Source organism: Nilaparvata lugens, chromosome 14 (assembly GCF_014356525.2).
Source record: "Nilaparvata lugens isolate BPH chromosome 14, ASM1435652v1, whole genome shotgun sequence".
Taxonomy (NCBI): domain Eukaryota; kingdom Metazoa; phylum Arthropoda; class Insecta; order Hemiptera; family Delphacidae; genus Nilaparvata; species Nilaparvata lugens.
Window position 1 is genome coordinate 10818741 of NC_052517.1, and position 22656 is coordinate 10841396.

General features: G+C 32.2%; 1 protein-coding gene across 3 annotated transcripts in view; it reads right to left on the reverse strand.

Annotated features, from left to right (window-relative positions):
• LOC111058137 (sodium channel protein Nach) overlaps positions 1-22656 on the reverse strand; it is a 475868-nt gene that overhangs the window by 19060 nt on the left and 434152 nt on the right. The window contains exons 2-5 of one of the 3 annotated variants that reach the window (XM_039440751.1): positions 14056-14167; positions 7472-7604; positions 5430-5627; positions 2024-2171 (exon numbers count right to left, since the gene is read on the reverse strand). In XM_039440751.1, coding sequence (XP_039296685.1) covers positions 2024-2171; positions 5430-5627; positions 7472-7604; positions 14056-14167 — 591 coding nt within the window. Of the gene's footprint in view, positions 1-2023; positions 2172-5429; positions 5628-7471; positions 7646-14055; positions 14168-17311; positions 17328-17376; positions 17418-22656 lie in introns of those variants that run through there. The other 2 variants (XM_039440752.1, XM_039440753.1) reach the window with 2 other exon arrangements.

The following is a 22656-nucleotide window of genomic DNA, read 5'->3' on the forward strand; positions in this document are numbered from 1 at the left end:
ATGTTTAAATGTTTAAATGTTTAAATGTTTAAATGTTTAAATGTTTAAATGTTTAAATGTTTAAACGTTTAAACGTTTAAACGTTTAAATGTTTAATGTTTAAATGTTTAAATGTTTAAATGTTTAATGTTTAAATGTTTAAATGTTTAAATGTTTAAATGTTTAAATGTTTAAATGTTAAATGTTTAAATGTTTAAATGTTTAAATGTTTAAATGTTTAAATGTTTAATGTTTAAATGTTTAAATGTTTAAATGTTTAATGTTTAAATGTTTAAATGTTTAAATGTTTAAATGTTTAATGTTTAAATGTTTAAAGTTTAAATGTTTAAATGTTTAAATGTTTAAATGTTTAAATGTTTAATGTTTAAATGTTTAAATGTTTAAACGTTTAACGTTTAAATGTTTAAATGTTTAAATGTTTAAATGTTTAAATGTTTAAATGTTAATGTTTAAATGTTTAAATGTTTAAATGTTTAAATGTTTAAAGTTTAAATGTTTAAATGTTTAAATGTTTAAATTTTAAATGTTTAATGTTTAAATGTTTAAATGTTTAAATGTTAAATGTTAAATGTTTAATGTTTAAATGTTTAAATGTTTAAATGTTTAAATGTTTAATGTTTAAATGTTTAAATGTTTAAATGTTTAAATGTTTAAATGTTTAAATGTTTAAACGTTTAAACGTTTAAACGTTTAAACGTTAAACGTTTAAATGTTTAAATGTTTAAATGTTTAAATGTTAAATGTTTAAATGTTTAATGTTTAATGTTTAAATGTTTAAATGTTTAAATGTCTAATGTTTAAATGTTTAAATGTTTAAATGTTTAAATGTCTAATGTTTAAATGTTTAAATGTTTAAATGTTTAATGTTTAAATGTTTAAATGTTTAAATGTTTAAATGTTTAAATGTTTAAATGTTTAAATGTCTAATGTTTAAATGTTTAAATGTTTAAATGTTAATGTTTAAATGTTTAAATGTTTAAATGTTTAAATGTTTAAATGTCTAATGTTTAAATGTTTAAATGTTTAAATGTTTAATGTTTAAATGTTTAAATGTTTAAATGTTTAAATGTTTAAATGTTTAAATGTTTAAATGTTTAAATGTTTAAATGTTTAAATGTTAAATGTTTAAATGTTTATATGTTTATATGTTTATATGTTTATATGTTTATATGTTTATATGTTTATATGTTATATGTTTATATGTTTTATGTTTATATGTTTATATGTTTATATGTTTATATGTTATATGTTTATATGTTTATATGCTTATATGCTTTTATGTTTATATGTTTATATGTTATATGTTTATATGTTTATATGTTTATATGTTTATATGTTACTAGGTCTCATCTCTGGGAAAACTCGCTGGAGGACATTTGAAGGATAATTATTATTCATCCTTGGAAAAACAGCTGATGATAATTTTTTTGTCGTCTGTTGGTGATGGAAGTGAGTGAGCGAGTTCATGAGTGTGGGACTGTGTCAAAATTAAGACTCAGATGTTGAACTTTTGTAATCATCCAATCAGGTACTTAGTGCTGGTTGCAAAAAAGCCGGGTTATTTTCAATCCTGAACAATTCCAGTAGATTCATCTTTTTGAAATTGTCTTCTCTGATTTGGTTCACGTGAAGTTAATCAGGATTAAAATTTAACTGGCTTTTGTGCAACTGGGCTTTGTAAGGAAAATTTTTGCATTCCTCTGGGAATTAATCTAAATTGACTGTGATTAGATAGAACATTTCTGTTTGAATATTATTATAATGTCTTCTTTCGTAATAAATTTTTTATGCTTTTGTATTCCAGAGCGAAGCTCGTTCCCCGATATTTTTCATGAAATAAGATTAAATATTTTGTTATTAATCAGTAAATATCAATTCTACATTGTTAAAAGACGATCAGGCAATAGAGCAAAGCGAGAAGGAGATAGCGCTATCAAACACTGCCATTATAACGTGGACCTCACTATATAGTAAGCAGCATACTATTTTCCTTCTGCTTGTATGTAGACATCATCAATCATACCCGATTTGCAATGGAGCTGTAGTTCTCCTTGGGACAGTCAATATCTCCAGAGAAGCAGAATTCTTTCATGTAATAAGAAGTGCCTCTGAAGTAAGCGATCTCCTTTATCACCTCGTCCAGGTTACAGTCATGGTCCACACCGAACATTCTGCAAAAGAGAATAATTGATAAAAGAGTGGAGTGAGGGAATATGTTAAGAATATTGATGAATTGGTTGAGAGGACGAGGAGGAGAATGGAGAACAAGGAGAAGAGGAGTAGAGTGAGGAAGATGAGGAAGAAAAAGAGGTGGAGGAGAAGGTGGAGGTGGAAGATGAAAATGGAGAAGAGAAGAAGAAAGAGGAGGAGTAGGAGGAGGAGTAGGAGAAGGAGGAGGAGTAGGAGAAGGAGGAGGAGTAGGAGAAGGAGGAGGAGTAGGAGAAGGAGGAGGAGGAGTAGGAGAAGGAGGAGGAGTAGGAGAAGGAGGAGGAGGAGAAGAAGGAGGAGTTGGGTATGAGGAGAAAAAGGAGGAGGAGGTGGAGGAGGAGGAGGAGTAGGAGAAGGAGGAGGAGGAGGAGGAGGAGGAGGAGGAGGAGTGGAAGGAGGGAGAAGAAGAAGTAAAGGAGGAGAAGGTTGTGGAGGAGGAGGACGAGTAGAAGGGAGATAAAGAAGAAAAGGAGGAAGAGGAGGAAAAGGATGAAGAGGAGGAAGAGGATGAGGAGGGGGAGTTGGGGAGCAGGAGAAAGAGAGGAGGAGGAGGAGGAGGAGGAGGAGGAGTAGAAGGAAGATGAAGAAGAAAAGGTGGAAGAGGAGGAGAAGAAGAAGGAGGAAAAGTTGGGTAGGAGGGGAAAAAGGAGGAGGAGGTGGAGGAGGAGGAGGAGGAAGAGGAGGAGGAAAAGTTGGGTAGAAGGATAAAAAGGAGGAGGAGGTGGAGGAGGATGATAAAGAGCGAGGAAAGAGAAGTAGAAGGAGGAAGATGAAGAGGAAAAGGAGAAGGAGGATCCTCAAGAATTTTGATAATTTCCTTCTAAAGTTATTGTAAAACATACAAACTGACGGACGACTTCGGCCTTCAGTAAGTCAAAAGTGAAAACTCGCTAACGCTCGTTCAAAGAACAAAAATGGTATCTCTCATTTAAAATTATTAATATATTTATATTATGTTCTACATGAACGGAAACAGACCACCTGTATTAATAATATTTCCAGTGATATGTATAATGTAGATTACGGTGTGATTCAGGGAAGCACACTAGGCCCTTTGCTTTTTCTGGTCTACATCAATAACCTCAGTAAAGTTCCCCTAGATAGCAAGATATTTCTCTTTGCAGACGACACTGCAGTTGTATCATTTGGGACTACCTGGGAGGATGCTTTCAGTAAGGCTACCAAGGATCTCTTTGGTGTCAGGAAGTGGCTCGATCAGAACAAACTTACTCTGAATGTTGACAAAACTAAGTATTTGCCTATTTATTTCAAAACAAACAGTAGTCCAGTTCAGGAGATCCTCAGGCTCCACTCATGTGATGACTATCAGTCCACTACGTGTGACTGTGGGGTATTGCAGCGAGTGGAGCAGTACAGGTACCTTGGCGTTCTGGTTGACCACAAATTAAGCTGGGCTCCACAAGCTATTTCACTGAAGCAGCGAGTGCGCAAAATGATATATGCCTTCAGACAGCTGAGAGAGGTCCTCCCTTTACATCAACTGCGGGTGGCATACTACGCATATATCCAGTCAGTTCTTATGTATGGTGTCATAGCTTGGGGTGGAGCCTCCTCGTTTGCCTTGGAGCCGGTGGCGGTGGCACAGCGAGCAGTCATCAAGACATGTCTCAGGCGAGACTATCGCTACCCATCTAATCTTGTTTACCAAGAGTTTCAAGTTTTTTAATATTAGACAGCTTTACATACGTGTTTTAATGAATTACATATACTACAACAAACACTTCATTTTCAATAATTTAGCTCATACTCATAATACAAGAAATCTAATCAACTTTGGTATTGCTCATCCCCGACTCCTACATAACTGCTTTAAAAATAATAGTAAATACATATATCATATATTATATAGAAACGTTCCCAATCATTTAAAACAGTCTGAAAATTACAGTATTAACACCTACAAGCAACATTTGAGTAGATGTTATTAGAAATTGGCAGGGATGCTGCAGAGCAACTGATTCAATCCGCCTTCTTATTCAGAACTTGGTGAATTTGCAATTTATAATGATTAAGTATAGCCTTTAAGCTACTATCTATATATTTGTCTATATATACTTATTACCAGTACGGAATTTCATTGTGTGCAATTCATATTCTCGATTTGCTGATGAATGTTAGTTGATTCAATTGAAATAGTTTTAATTATATGTACAAAACAAGAGAACATAATGTCAATCAACTTGGAAGAACTCACTCTCCACTCACAGACTCAAGTCTTTGTGGAGAGTATTCACTGTTAAATGTGTGTGTTAAATTTAATACAATATAAAAACATGAAATACCCTTTTATTTGAAGCGAGATTTAAACTTGAAAATAGCCAAAGTGGGCAGGAACTATTCGTTTGAAATTTCTTAAAGTCTAAAATGTATTAAATAAATGGGTAGCTTACTTCATGTTTTTTATTGTTTTTAATAAATTTTAATGAAAAGTTGATAGTTCTATATATATTTAATAAATATATTTATATGTATTTTTTGTACTCAAAATTGGAAAAAAATCAAATTAAATTATACATAAAATTTAATAGGATTCAATGCTCTATAAGCTCATAATCAACATGGATTTTTTTCCATCTATTTTTAAAAAGTTATAAGAGAAAAAACAGAAAAAATTGGTGGCAAACGTGTTTTTATCAAAAATGTTACACCTCCAAAAGCGGCTATCTCGAAAACTAGAGGAGATATAAAGAAAGTTGTAGAATGTATATTGAAGGAAATTATGTAAGCTTTAATTTGTTATGTAACAGTTAAGTCCTCAAGATACATAGTTTTCGAGCTTTATGCGATAAACCAAAAAATGGTATCTTCAAACCACCCCCACTCCATTAGAACAGGGGGTAGGGGTGAGGACATTTGATATGTTTACCTCCTTACTACCCTTAACAGAACTGTGGGGTCAGAAATTGTCTTCCCAACCTTTCCCTCTATAACCTTTCCTTGACTGGACTACTAGTTTATATTATATAGCCTAATTTGGACTCAAAATTGGAAAAAAATCATGAAGTGTAAACATAACCTATTTTTGGATAATTTCTATCTAAATTTGGAAAAAGAACAGTTTTGGGCTTTAAGCCTGTTGTTCCTTCCCCAATCATTCATAATTGAGAATGATACTGTCTCTATCAATGTATAGATAAATAAATAAAGTATGGTAGCCCATACAAATAAAGTGATTTTATTTCTCATTTTTCCACACTCACTTGACAGCAAAATCGTAAACTCTGATCATCTGGGTATCCTCTTCGCAAATGGAGATAGAGGGAAAGCTGGTGTCAATGTCTAAATAGGTTGTCTCCACCACAAAGCTGATCGCATTGTTCTGGAAATTATCCCATGACGATTGGATGAGGAGGGCAGACCCCAGCCAGGACAGCAGACAGCAAATGGTCCAGAAAACCCTGTAAAATGTTGAGGAACCCTCATTTATTAAATTTCTTCTTAACCCTCTATATTTATATTATTTATTGAAAGGTTAACCCTTTATAAAGTATATTGTCACTTTAACATTTTGAATTTACTTATTTAGTTTAAAATATCTGTGATACAGTTTGTGTACGGTAACAGTTCTTCCAACTAGTAGTTCTGTGAACAGTGTAGACCTCACGCAGTATTCTCATCAACAAGTACCTGCATGATTGAAACTGTAGACCTTATGGAAATACAGCAATAGACTGGCTTCTCCACACATCTGTGTAATCACTTGTCAGCTGATTTAGGTATGATAATTTATTCTATAGTCTGATTTTTACTCTAATATTGGCGTATGAAGGAAGCTCCTTTTTCCTTTTATATTATCCTTGAAATGCAAAATTTCCAAAAACCTTGTATCTACGACGACGCTCAATTAAAAAAGGAACATACCTGTCAAATTTCATGAAAATCTATTACCGCGTTTCGCCGTAAATGCGCAACATATAAACATTTAAACATTTAAACATTAAAACATTTGAACATTTAAACATTGAAACATTTAAACATTGAAACATTCAAACATTTAAACATTTAAACATTTAAACATTTAAACATTTAAACATTTAAACATTTAAACATTTAAACATTTAAACATTTAACATTTAAACATTTGAACATTAAGAGAAATGGCAAACCGTCGACTTGAATCTTAGACCTGACTTCGCTCGGTCAACTAGTAATTCTGTGACTGTAGACTTCTCGCAGTTATAAACCACAGCCTCCTCTAATACTGTCCATCAGAGTAAATTCTGTCCTTTCCTGTCGTGTCGGCGTGATATCGGTGTGGAAACGACTAATGGCTGTTAGGGTTGGTGTAGCTAGAATACTAACATCAAAAGCTTATCATCTCCTTCATCAAGACATACTGGCAACAGGTCAGCCCGTGTTGAAACACTACCTCCGTAAACAAAGCCGTAGTGCATTCGTGTGACGTCAGCACAGGTAGAGCTTCTACACCAATAAAAATTCGTTGGTTTCAGCTGATCTATATCAGCAAGTCATACTATTCTAGTCAGCTATTTCTACTGATATAGATCAGCTGAAATCAACGAATTTTTATTGGTGTAGGAGCTCTACCTGTGCTGACGTCACACGAATGCACTACGGCTTTGTTTACGGAGGTAGTGGTTGAAAGCAGAGAAAGGTCGAGAGAAAATAATGATGTTACTTCCAGTTATTCATCAAAGTTGATTTTTTCTTAAAACTCAGTACTCATTGGAGATGGACAGTTCCGAATGATCTCATTTTATTCAGAATTTCATAATCAAAGAAAAAGGCTAGAGAAAATTTTCTGTCCGATCACTGGATTTGGCGAAAATAGATGAAAACTGGAAAATGAACCGAAAATAAGAGGTTTTTGGGCCAACCTGTACCTAGCACGAGGAAATTTTGCATGAAGAAATTGGTTCTGACCTTCTCTCATGTATTTTATCATGTATTATAACATATCTCATGATAACATGACATTTTCCCTTCACCCATCCCATCCATATAAACCCATTATAGAATCTATTGTATATAAACTCATACTGTTTAGAATATCCACTGCAAATCAAATCAAATCACTTTCATTGTCAGAAACACTTTCACATGTTAAAACAATCGTCAAACAAACATTTAGGTACACCAATCAATATGAATAAAGTCATAAAACACTTTTATAATTATATAGTGTCTGGACTATATAAATAATATTGGAATGCATTTTGGAAAATTGTAACACAAATTATTATTATTTTTGAAATATTTGAGATATTATCTAAGTTATTACCTTTCCGACCAATGCTGATCATCGTCTGCTATAAAATGAAGTCCATGGAGTGTACTACTTGAGAAGTACTCCTTTATAACTCTCAATATATTCCTCATTGTCGTGGAAAAAATTTGGAAACTCTCTCTAGAAACTGTTGAAATTCATTCAAAACATAGCAAAATTCACCTGAAACTGTTAAAGTTCACCTAGAAACATTCAAACTTCATCCAAAAAATGTTTTAATTTCGAAAATACAAATTTAAATTGTCAACCACTTTTATTAGTATATAATAGGCTGCTATATAAACATAACCTTCACCAGCCATGACTATGTTCTAATTCAATAAAGCTGCGTTCACACCAAAGCTGTTAACAACAAAATGTTTATTTTTCCGACCTTTATTTGGAATACGGTAGGCCTACACAGTCTAGAGGTTTTGTAAATGATAACTTAATTCACACACTATTTAGAGTCCAAAAAATGTATGTACTACAATAATTTTAAATTTATCAGATTATATATTTAATTTAAAAATACAAATCCAAACAAAAATCTTCAAAATCCTTATAGATTCTATTAGACTAAACGGAGCTTGACAAACACATAAGCACATCATGTGTATGATAAGTTATGTTCAATCTAATAGAATCTATAAGGATGGAGAAATGAAATGAAATAATGATTTTATTTATCAGAAAAACTCATAATACAATACACAAATAAACAATTGAAAGTTAATATCAATGAATCCTTCTGATTAAATTACACATATGCAAAGCTTTAAAAGCTTGACCGCATATGGGAGTATCCACAAAATAAAAAAAAATTACTTTTTGATTTTAGAAAAAACGACTAGCAGTCAGATATTTTAATATAAATGAATTAATCACTCACTGGACAACGAGATCTTTCGGCAGTTCTGCCATCTTCTTGGTTGTCAACCATAAAAGTGATTTAATAATAAGCAGTTCGTGATGAAAAACAACATTGAAGAATAAAAAAAATATTTTTACTATATACGGTATATATATATATATAAACAATTATATATATATATATATATAATATATATATATATTATATATATATATATATATATATATTATATATATATTATTTATTTCTTTTGATAACAGTTCATTACCAATTTAATAAAATTAGATAATAAAAATAAAAGATGACACATTTACTTGATTTTGCACTACAACCTAAATGAAAATTTATAAAAATGGCATCCAATTACAAAAAAAAAACAATAATATTCATGAATTATAAACTATTTTCACACTATTTGTTCAAAATGTATCATATTGGAAGCCATCAATCAGTTCTTATCAGAAATCCAAAGCTAAAAGTATAGAAGAATTATACATACTTATATATTATATTTTATATTATATTATAGATAGAGAAATTAACGTTTTGTTAATAACAAACTATGGTGTAAGCGCAGCTTTGACATTAATTTTTTTTTTTTTGATTTGCCTCCACCAAAAAAGAATGTTTTTATTTAAAAAATGTTCCCCTTTAGAACCCGTTGAAATCCTCTTAAAACATTTCTGTTGGGATTATTTATTCACGGTATTGATGTGGATTTCATAAAACTACAGAATTATTCACATTCCAATAATTAAAAGTCCCACTCAAAACTAAATTAGTAACGGCATCTTTAAAAGTAACACCTTTTTATATCTCTCAAAATATATACTATTTCTATAGTGAGGTCCACGTTATAATGTCAGTATACGATTGACAATAATTTTGCTCTCCTTGTTCATCATTCAATAAAGCGGATAAGGCTATCTCTTTCACGCTTTGCTCTGTTGCCAGATCGTCTTTCAATAATGTACAATTAATAATTGATTAACAAAATATTTTATCTTAATAATGAAAATTCATTATGAAATTATTGTAAAATATCATGTCTTGCCTAATAAAATATGAATGATTATTTTAAACGGTGATAAACAGTTAATATTACTACTACGATAAACCTGTATCAGCTACCGTCTATAGAGGGCATTGACAAGACAGAGGTTCGGCAAAGTTGTTCTCCTATCTTTCACGGTTTCACCACTGCCATTTTAACGTGGACCTCACTATAGCTTACAAATTATCCTTAGAAACTGATTAAAATAAATGTTGAAAACTTCATCCGAAACAATATTTTCAATACTATAAGGTGAAATAAAAACAATATTGTCAGTTCCACTTAATTCATTCGAACCAAACATAAGTTTCAATGCACTAAAACGCATCTTCTTCAGTGGTCAGTCCAACCAAAAAAGACCACTGATGATGGTCAATAGATTATATGGCTCGAATAAATTATTTGGAACTGACAATATCGTTTTAATTCAACTTAATATGGAGAAATTCTACAATATCTCTTCTCATAGTGTAGGTAAATTTTCGACTCTCCCAAAACCTGTTGAACCTTTTCAAAGCCAACTCCCGTCCCAAACTCTCAAAATTAATTTCATTTCCATGGAAATGCTATGAAATTATCCTTATCGCAAATGAAATGAGATCACGAAAAAAATCTGATGAAATCTAGCCAAAACACAAGTTATATGCAGAATATGTTTGAAAACTTTAAATTCCAATAATCTTAAAAAAACTTATTTCATGATATCAATTAACTAACTTGGATCATAATTAATTTAGAGATGTAAATAGATTGGAAGTTTACAAGAAATTACAAGAAAATAAATAATTTGTAGTTAAATAATTGGCGTCTTGTGCTCTAGCCACAAGTTCAAAACATTCCTTACCTTTATTTTAACATGATTTTAGAATTAATACAGCTCTTTATAATATAATACAGGCCAGTACAATATAGATAGACAAATCAATATCAGATATCATATACTTAATGTGATATAGTTAATCATCTATATAATAAGAGAGAGTAGGGGTGTGTTTGTTCGTGTGTTCGTTCGTTCGCATCAAAACATGTCAACTTGTGGATTGCATACCGGAAAAACGGGAATGATTTAGATCTCCAAATTCTAAATTAGATTCTAAAAATATCAATCTCGTGCACCTGGAAGCCCAAATTTCAATTTTCCTTCTAGATTTTTCAGAATTAATGTTCAAATTCCATTAATGGTACATACGATTTCATTAAAAAATCACCAAATCATATGGTCGAAATTAAGAATCGAAATTAGAATGACTGACTCACTGTACAGTCAGTCGAAAATTTTAATATTGGAATGAGGGGTATTTTGGCAAGCTGAGCGAAAAAAAGGTCATATGCACATCTTCAAATGAAATAGTATATTTTGCACCTAGAGCAGAAAATGAGATTTTTCCGGCTCGAAATCGGTTTTCAAGTCCGAGGCCGTAGGCCGAGGACTAGAAAAGATTGAGAGAAAAGATTGATTGCCCGTGCTGCGAACGCTATTTTTTGCCACACACAAAAATAAACAATATATTTATATAATAATAATCGTTTACTAAGCACTTCAGAAAGCAGAAGTGGAAAGTGATAGCTCTAGCAAATCTGAGGTAATCTGAATATCAGGAAATTGTCCAAGTATTTTTATTTTTTATTCTGATTTGTCTAAATAACCTAAAAGATGATGTTCAATTATGTGGGAGGTTGAGTTTAACTACAATAAGATGATATTATTATAAATGTTTAATTGTAAATCGGATGGGCACGTTAAACTGTCGGTCCCGGCTGAAGTATGACAGTCGTAAGGCCCATTGACGGCTCAAATTATATATTCAGGCGGTGGAACCTTCCCGCAAGGGACTCCCCACCAACAATAGCCATACGAATTTACTTTTTACTATAAATGTTTTAATTATTGAATAATGAACACAAATAATGAAAAGTTTTTTGATCAGCAGTTTTTTGATCACCTTTCTTAGTTCCATGTTAGCGGCTGGAAAGGGTACTAGGCCGGAAAGAAACCTGTTCTGACGTCAGACGAGAGTCGTCTGCAAACAATGTCTTTCAGATCTAAGTAGGGACTGGAAAACAGCTGCTTTCTGTGCAGTGTGGCGAAAAATGAGTTTTGTGGGTTGTCAAAACTCCCTCTGAAAGGGAAACTATTCAGCTTATATTCTATCTTTTAGTAAAATAACAATGATCATCCAACCATCTATTATCGTCTATACTATAATAAAGGATAGAACTGGATTATACACATATACAGGTGTAAAGTATAGGAAAATTATGTTTGACGCATCATCACGTCTTAATTACTGGACTGATTTACTTGAAATGCTGCTTATAGATTCTAATCAACCGAGGATTATTATAGGCCTATTTTCAATTTTTATAGATTTCATTACGTCAAGTTTTAAAATAGACCCTTGGGAGCACGTGTTACCTGCTAGTATAATATAACCAAGATACTTCAAATATTTAAAATAGCACTAGAATTTCAAAACAGATTAGTGGACAATTGCATATTTCAATAAACATATTAATAACATCAAACATATTTAAGAAGAATTGAAACATATATTTTGTTCATCAATTGGGAATTTTAAAGTAATAATTTATTTTCACTCATTCCTTTATTGAATTAAGTTTAGTTTTTGTTATTTGTTCAAATGCTAATTGATGAATAATTATTATTAAACGAAAATCCCAATTAAATGCTGAAAATCACCCCGAAAACTACTGCTACTGCAAATATTGACAACAGGGTATTTTGAATTTTAATCAACTTTGAATATCATTATATTTGTAATAAAGATAGACTATTGAATGAAAGGTTGATTCGCTAAAAAAAATGCTTAAAATTTTCCCAAAGAATCCACCTTTTAGATTTAACTTGGAATCAAAATCCAGTTGGATCCTATGCACTTATTTTAATAAATATCTAAATCTGGCACCAGAGAATTCGCTCTTTTTATTGTGGATGATTTTAGGAATAAACCTCCTTAAATTTAACTTGGAATCAAAATTCACACCCGTTACAACTTCACAACTTCGATTCAAACATGAAACTGGCAAAAATCGCAGTTTATCGTGATTTTTAGAGGCACGAAACTCATCGATTTACGATTTATGTCTAATAAATTATTCAACGATTTCTCGCCTCCATGAAGCTATCTGATAGAAAGCATGCAATCACTGGTGTGTTATGCGCATTAAATGAAATCAATGTCTGAGATTTTGTCCTTGAAATGATGAAATCAATGCAGTCATTGATAATGTTATTCTAAAATTTCATCTACTTTGAACAAATTCACCTAATTTTTTACGTTTAATTGTAATGTTTTTATTATTTTGAATTTTTGGAAATATATCTTTTAACATTATTTTTTTCAAATCTAATCCATAAGCTATTTGACAAGGATAATGCAATACTGACAAAATACAGTAATATCACGGTAGCAGTTATTCACTATCCTATATATTTAGAATTTTTCATGCAATTTGTACCAAATATATATTACCGTACCGTATGGTAAGTTACGATACGTGAGAAAAGAATTCTTAAAAAAACTATCAAAATTAATTATGTTTTGATTACCGTACTCAATAGGCTACTATTTTAAGGTAATCTCATACAATCTATTATTGTATTCAGTGTAATTGATAATAATAATAGATTAATTTATTTCCTTTAAAAAATACAAACAAGCAATTGAAACAAAAAAAAAATTGGTGTGGCGCACTCACACAACTTTCCTTGCCGTTATAAAATTTATCACTTGACGCAAGTGTACACGCTCATTCCAAGTCTACTATTCAAAGATCTGCCAGCTGGTGACAGGACAATAACGCTGGAGACACACGTAGTCTGCTATCTCTTCATAGTGAATGATTCAATAGAATCAACAGTTGCCAACAGTTTGCTTTATTGGATAAACACATTTTCTCGAATTTCTAGCTTATTTCCAATTTTAGGTGAGAATGTCACTGAACATTAATTGTAGAGATTTTTATGTTCAATCTTTTCCACTTAAAGTTTTTTGTTTGAATTGTATCTGAAGCCTGATAATTGGGAATCTAAAATCAAACTTTGCATAGATGGGGCGGAGTTCCTGGAATTTTTACAGATATGAGACTTGTGGCAGTTGATAGAGCTTATCAATGACTATTTTAGGTATGAATTTGATCAAAATCATTGGAGTTGTTTTCGAGAAAATCGCGAAAAACCCTGTTTTTGACAACATTTTTGCCATTTTAGCCACCATCTTGAATTGCATTTGATCGAAATTGTTAATGTCGGATCCTTATATTGTAGGGACCTTGAGTTCCAAATTTCAAGTTATTCCGTTAATTGGGAGATGAGATATCGTGTACACAGACGCACATACACTCATACACACACACAACACACACACACACACACACACACACACACACACACACACACACACAAATACAGACCAATACATAAAAACCACTTTTTTGGACTCTCAGGGGACCTTGAAACGTATCCTATAGAAATTTAGAAATTGGGTACCTTTTTTCGGAAAGCAATACTTTCCTTACCTATGGTAATAGGGCAAGGAAAGTTGAAGCTCGTCTATGAAAAAAAAAACATACACACTATATCTAATCACACAAGCAAAGTGTGTGGACCCTGATTAACAACGATTTGAGAAGTGATAGAATGAATCTCACAATATGACTCCTCCTTTATGAAAATCATGTTGTAGCCAGGGATTAGATGTTGCTGGCCGAAGTTATTTTCCACTGGAGACCATGCAGCTGGTTGCTGGCTGCTATCATCCTCCTAACCTAATTAACCTACTCAACTATGGGAAACCCATGTACTAGAGTAGGTGTTAGTAGTAGTAATAGATTGTGGGTGGGGGTGCAAACTGGAAATACGTTGGGTAAGTGAGCTCACATATTGTTTGCAATGTTTTCTATATGATGTCGTCCAGTTGAAATAATCCAGTTATTAGCGGCATTTTTTAATTTTCTTGGGTTTTCTAATGACTTGATTTGTGCAGGAGTAGATTGTGGAGTTTTGGTGCTAGGTGGTTGAAGTGTCGTTGATTATATTGCCTTCCTAGCCACGTTCCTAATAAGAAGGTTTCTGTTTCTTGTGTTATGACTGTGGTTCCTTTGTTGAAAGCTTTCCGGGTTTTTGTGTTGTCTGCAAATTATTTCCAAGGAGTAGAGCTGTCTTATGTCCATCACACCAAACTCATTGTAGAGCTGGTCTGACGAATAACGAGGTGGCCTCTGCTTGATGATCTTCGTAGTTTTTGCACTTTTAAGAGGGGGTCAAGCCGATTTATGATGAATAATTCTAGTCTGATTTTTACTCTAATATTGGCGTATGAAGGAGGCTCCTTTTTCCTTTTATATTATCCTTGAAATGCAAAATTTCCAAAAACCTTGTATATACGTCGACGCGTAATTAAAAAAGGAACATACCTGTCAAATTTCATGAAAATCTATTACCGCGTTTCGCCGTAAATGCGCAACATTTAAACATTAAGAGAAATGCCAAAACGTCGACTTGAATCTTAGACCTCACTTCGTCGCTCGGTCAATAATACTACCCGTTCAAAAACATCTAACATATTGAAAATGTATGTTACCATCAACGTTGTAGACAGTTGCAGCCAGACCTGATAACAGCGCTCACACTCACATTCCGGGACGACACGTCACGGTACGATAGGACAGAAAGCTCTATGTTTATTCAGGATTTTTGCCAGTCATTTTAAATTGATAAATTATTTATTAATTTTTGAGAAAAAATATTACATTTTTCAATGTAACAGAGCGCGAGGTCTACTGTTCACAGAACTACTAGTTTAGAGATATGCATGAAACTGAATAAACTATATAATCAACTAACTACATCAATGTATAAGCTATATTGAATTTCTTTATAATAATAGATGGTAAAAAGTGATCTAACTTTGAAGTGCTATCTGTAGTTTTTCTATCCCCTGCTATCTAGTCCCTACTCTTTAGACCACTCGTCACTGTCTATAAGAAAATAGCTCATTATTATTATCATTGATATTGCAGTGCTATCATCTCATCACTCACATATTTCACGACTTACATAGATTAAAATTGTACAACAAAAATATGGTATTAGATGTTAATTTTTGCGGCTGATCCAGCCACAAAAAAATTCAGGTTGCATTACGGGTGGGGGGAGGGGATACATCCCCATAATCCACCCCACACAGGATACGCCACTGATAGTGAGAGAAAAGGGAGGTTGGTTTTTGACTTAATAATGTTAATATTTTTTGAAATGTGTTGTATTCAATAATAATATATTAACACAAATGATTAATAGTTTAAATACTCGCACTTTTAAATGATACCCCAAAAATCAAAAAATATTAATATCAGTCCGGAAAATAGATAATTATTTATTCTTATTGAATGAAAAAGACTGAGAAATTGTCAATTTCTAACTATCAATAAATCAGTGGTTTTTTGACAATTTCTCAGTCTTTTTCATTCAATATGAATAATTACCACAATATCAACTTCTCAACTACACAAAAAGGGAAAAAATATTATTTATTCACTATAATAAAGAATAAACGTCAAAAATTAATAATTATAATAATTATTTCACCGATATATCGGGAGAAAAATATCGATATACAGGAGAGAAAATATTGATATATCGGGAGAGAAATATCGATATATCATGTTTGCCATCTTAGACCAGTTATAGAATAGACACGCTGGGAAGTTTAGCCACGTCTAGCCTCTGAAGCCAACATCTACTGCCGGATCTCCAAATCGTGACGTCATCATCGGATAGAAAACTTTCAGATTGTGTCTATTTCAGAAGAATGTGAATTATTATTTATTAAAATGGTAAACTCCAGCTGCGCTCCTCCTGAAATAGACACACTCTGCTATGGGAAACAATGTAAACAAATTCTACAGAAAAGTTTACTATCTGGTGCTGACGTCACGATTTGGAGATATCGCAGTAGATCTTGGCTTCATCGACTTTCAGTAATGAATATACAATAGGCCGTGTCTATTCTATAACTTGTGTTGTTTTTGTTTAGCTCGTGCATAATAATAAATAAATTTGATGTTTAGGCTATAATATTTAATTTTAAAAATTTGTATGCAAATAACTTATATATTACAACATAGTATTAACTCATAGTAAAATGTTATAAATTAGGTAGATAAAAAACAGTTATTCACATCAATCGTTGCCACACTTGAAAAATTCACATAAAAATCATGGTAAGCAAGTTCAAAACTAGCCTAGCTAATATTTTCCAATTCCAGTGTAGAGAATACATTTGATCAATGATTAAATATTATTATAGGCCTACTATACTTATTTTCAATATCAAAATTTGAGAATGTTATAACAAAGTTTCAGGTTATGTAAGGAAATAATTTTAAATAGCTTAACCAAGTTTACTTTTTTGAACAAGCCTGCTTAGTAAGTTCTTTCTGTACCTAACTTAAGTACTGATGATCATGACTGTTAATTAAACTTTTGTGGGTTTAGTTGGTGTCAATAAATTTTGACTAATGTATCAATAAAATTCAAATTTTGGTAAAAGTTTTTCAACAGATGAACGTTTGCACAAAAGCTAGTTAAATTTTTATCGTGATTAGTTCTTTTGGACTGTTAAATAAATTAGAATTTGAACTGTTTTGGGCATGAAGCCTGTGGTACTTTTTCTGTAAGTTGTATAATTCTGAATGACTAAATAAATAAACTCTACGAGAACCAATCAGAGAAGCCGTCTTATCAAAAAGTCCTTTTCCGATTGGTTCTCCTAAAATTAATCGTTCATTTGTACAATCAGGCCATGTTGTAAGATGCAAGTTTTTAGCTTTGCAATAATCAAAACATTTTAAATAATACCAGCATATAGCCATCTAAAAGCTAAAGCTTTACACACCAACCTACATTAAAGCTTTCAAACCTTCTAGAACTTATTATTTCTTGGGTTAGGTAGCTTATGTTTAACTTACACACGAACAATTAACTTTACATTCGAACAATCCAACATTACGATTTAATGAGGTGTTGTGAGTTAAGATAAAAGTACTGTATCTACCTTATTATTGTTGATCAGTAAAGCAGATAAGTGGTGATAAGTCTCCACTCAAAAATCTGAGATAATGATAACACTATGATCGGTGTGGGAGAGGATACTCTGCTTTCAAATTGTTTTTATCCAATTTCTGGTTTTTTTGCCATACTAAACATCTATTACGTTTTTTCGTTTTTGATTCCTCTGAGCATGAAGATGTCTTGTTTGTTCTTCTAGCTGAACTTTTCTTTTATTTCATTCAACAAAGTAAAATTCCTCCAAATGGCTTTATTGATGACAGTTTTCAACTCACTTATCACATACATTCAATGATTTTATTCAATGAATGGAAAATGTTCAATAAGCTATTTATATTATACTCACTCTAGTATAAGAAAACCAATACAATACGGTAATACTATCCTCAACTTACTGAAGTTGAAACAACTAGATTATAAGCATTTCTAACGGACGAGATTTTTTTTCTTCTTGTAAAAAAATATACATATATACATTTTTTTTACAGCACAAACTTTCATTCAAGCAATAAAAAAGTAAACTTTCAAATATTAGAGTGCAATAAAAATGAAACTTCTGATAAATATTCTTGCATAAATTAATACATTTTTCTATTTCTTTTTACAAGTTTCAGTGAAGGATGTCGGCAATAAATACAGCATTTTTTTGTTTAATCCTTATGCTGTTTTCTTCAGCATATTGTACACAACATGTACATTCTTCTATAATAATTATTATGATAGTTCAGTGAACTACTTTTTCATAATTTTTTCTTTCATTCTTTTATATATATTAATATTATTTGTTTTTTATTTAGAGGATCTCTTTTATTTAATCATAATCATAATCTATCCAATAAGTTGTAAGTAGATCCAATAAGTAGTTCTTATTTCTACTAGAATAGAATAGATTAAAGGCGACTGTCCGAAAACATACACATGTATAAAGGCATTGTCAGTAAAAAAATACATAAAATTCAAATACTGTACATGATTTATAACTTACCAAGCCTAATATGATAACTTTGTATTAAACTCTATCCAATTTAATGAATTGTTATCTTTTTTGTGGCTTGCTAAATTTTATATTTAACATAATTATAAAGCACCATGAGTTGCAAGCGACGACAATTATTGTATATTTTCTTCTTCTTTCCTTTTATTGCGTACTTTAGAGATAATGAATCTGGATGCAGATGCTTATGATTCTCCTTTAATAGACTGTGTTATCTGTAATGATATAAATAATTTCGCTAACATTGATGCTGACAAATCGACGGCGTTTAGGGTTATCCACCAAAACATTTGTAGTTATAATGAAAACTTTGATTCTTTCATAGTTCTTTTGCAAGGGCTTCAAGTAAAATTTCATTATCCTTACGGAAGCTTGGCTTAAGGATGATAGCAATTTAAATAACATTCAAGGATACACTTTGCATAGGTCCTATAACTTAAATAGTAGCGATGGTATTGTCGTCTATATTGATAGTAGCCTATCCATTACTTGCAGTCAGCTGTTGCTGGGTGGAGTGGCCACGAGCTTATCTCTTAATTTCAATTGGGAGGGGGTTAAATTCGATCTGTTGACCGTTTATCGTAGTCCTAATTCCAGCTTTCCACAGTTCATCGAGGGTCTCTCTGCGTACTATGATAATGAATTTCGCCATTCCAAATTATGTATATTTGGTGGAGATATTAATTGCGATCTTCTACAGCCTAATCCTTATCCATTACGTGATGATTATTTGGACACGCTATGTGAGGCAAATCTGATACCGTGCATAGAGAACATTACAAGACCTGACAGTAATAGCTGCTTAGACCATTTTTTTCTAAGACGGATGAGTAAATTTGTTGCAAAATCAGTAGTAATAGAATCAGCAGTGACAGATCATTTTGCTACATGTATTATACTTCACACCCGAGAAAACAAAAGACCTGAACAACGGGAGGTAAAGTTAATATGTAACTGGTCCAATATCAACCTTTCTATATCTCATGAAAACTGGGATCACGTAACACCTGTAACTGATCTAAACACTAATTAATTTTATCAGTACCTTACAAAATATAGTATCATCCAATACTGTTGAAGTTGTTAATATTGCAAAAAATTCGAGGCTCAAACCATGGATCACTTATAATTTGGTTAACTCAATCCGCAATAGAGACAAACTTATAAAACAGTCACAAAATCAACCTTTCAACCTGGCTCTAAAAAATAGATATATACGGTATAGAAATGTCCTTCACTCAACTATAAAAGGAGCAAAATTCACTTATTATAAAAATAAAATAGATACAGCGAGAGGAGACCCTCGAAAATTCTGGTCAGTTGTTAATGAGATTTCTGGTCAGCCCACTCATAAAGATAAGTTTCCGGTTGACGCTTTCAATGATGGCAACCCTGTCAACCCCTGCTCATTTTGAAATTAACAAGTATGTTACCACACAATCTAGCAATGAACAAGTTTCAATTTCTTTTCTGGATTTAGCCAAGGCCTTTGATTCAATAGATAGGAATATACTTTTTGCAAAACTTGAAGCAATTGGCTTCAAGAATCACACCTTAAGATGGTGTAGAAGCTACTTTGAAGATTGAACACAGAGAATAACATTAAATGGCACAGACAGTGATTCTATTGCAGTTGATTATGAAGTGGTGCTGGGGAGTACCTTGGGCCCTCTACTTTTCCTCATTTACATCAATAACATATCCAGGTTGCACCTTCATGGTCAATTATTTCTCTTTGCCGATGACACGGCACTTGTGTCTACAGGCTGCACATGGACTGAAACATTCAATAATGCTTCCTCTGATCTCATTAAACTAAAAAATTGGTTTGACAACATTGTGTTGTCAATTAATATTTCGAAATCCAAGTGTTTACCTATATTCCTTCGTAATAGCCCCGGGCCCAGGGTACTCAGGATGCATTCATGTGGTGACCCATTCTCCAATGACTGCAACTGTCCTGAGATAGAACAAGTCTTAACTCACAAATATCTTGCCATAATATTCGACTACAAGTTGAGTTGGGTGGCCCATGTGCAGTACCTGAGCAAGAGGTTGCGTAAGATGAATTATGCCTTTGCACAGCTGGGAAGGGTCCTGAGTGCTGGACACTGTCGTTCTGTCTACTATGCATATGTGCAGACATTGCTTGAGTATGGCATCTTGGCGTGGGGCGGTGCCTCCTTGGGTGTCCTGCGTCCTGTTGCGGTCTCACAGAGAGCACTTATTAAAACACTATTGGCCAAAAATCATAGATATCCAACACATTTACTTTTCCAAGAATTCCCTGTTTTAAATATAAAACAATTATTTATAAACAATTTACTTGTCTTTATAAAAAAAGTAACTTTGTCTTCAATGAAATTCAACATTATTATCCCACTAGAAACAGATTGCATATAAATATTCAATTTCCCCGTTTAAGAAATTCAATTCATTGAGGGGGTTAGCGTTGCCGTCTACAAGCGGAGAGTGAGCGGGTGGCTGCTCTACATCGGTTCAGATGCTGCGGAGGCTCTTCTACATTCTCCATATAGATGAATATTTCTAGTTCTGAACCCAAAATACCATTCAAATAATACACACAGTACCACGCTAATAAAGCTATATTACTCCCAACTCAGCCCTTTAACCGCCGTCGAGCTGACACTTTTATTTTATTTATTTATTGTTTTTTTCCTATGTTTAGTTTTAAAATTTATTATTAAAATAAACTCTATTATTATTCTTTCAAATTTATTTATTATTCATAGTTTGTAGTATATTTTATTATTGCTAGTGTTTGCCCTCTGTCTGATAATTTGCGACTCCTCCCTGCACACGAACAAATCATCCAGGCAGGGAGAATTTATTCATGTAATTTATTACACTTTTATATTTTATGAATAAACCAATTTGAATTTGAATTACTAGTAAATTTATACTATATTTCTAATTATGTAGGCTTACATGAAATATTTTGAACTAATTCTCTTGACTTTCCAGTGCTTACAATAAAAATGCTGACATAATATCATTTGCATTTTGGGCAGGTTATCCAGCCTGGGGGCACTTTAGCTAGTGAATCTAGAAAAATGGTATATGGTGAAACAGTACTTTGCCCTTTATGAACAATTATTGAAAAATGAATTCTCTGATTGTTTCCAGAGTCAAACTGCAGTTTTCCAGACTATGGAATACCATATTTGTAAGTACATTACAATGTATATTTGCATTCCAATTATTTAGTAATTACTATTTTTTGATTGAGATTAAATAATATGGTAGTTCATTGTATTCTATATAGCCTACAAACGATGTAGCAGTGACAATTGAGCTAGGAAAGTATTGATTTTCCAACGAAAGAAAAGTTAGTAAATTCATAACCTGAATCTCAATTCAGCTTTCAAATGACACAAGACATTTCTTTTGTTCACAGGTAAAGATTGAGAGAGGAATATGTGAAACCAATCACATCAAAGAAGAGCCACAGCCAAACTCCAATCAGGCATGTGTTTTATCTTTACTAGAAAAATATATTACTGTAGTAATACTTAATAATAATTACTTTATTAATTTTTTTTAATTAATCATTTCATTCAATATTTTTTTAATAAGTTAATTATTGAAAAAAATCCAAATTGCATGCTGTAATGGTTGACAGCCATCCCAAATACATGTGGTACTGCAAATACTGGCAAACAGATTAAACAGTAGAAGGACATTTGATGAGAGCCAATATCCAAAAATTGTTTGCCAGCCTGGGAATCACTCCTATAGTGTGATTTAAGCTATTAAGTGAGAGGGAATGATGGGACCTCACAGTTGCCACATTTCTTCTCCATCACCTTCTATAGTAGGTACATAGCACTGTCACTTCTATACATAGCACTTTCATCAATGATTTGAAGATAATTCAGAACAAATTATAGACCTACCTTTATTTCAAAGAGGTAAATACAGCACCTTTTTCTCCTTCACATTTTATTTTTATCTCACATAATAAAATAGTCATCCACCTACTTACTGTTATATCAGCTTTTCTACCATATAGGCTGCTATTGGGTGGATTTCTAACCTAACAGCAAATCACCAATGTAATATTTTATAAGTGGTCCTGGATGAAATTTTGTATATTGCAGATTAATAAAAACAATATAAAACTTGTATCCTTTTATTAAAAAAATGTTAAAACATTTTAACGACT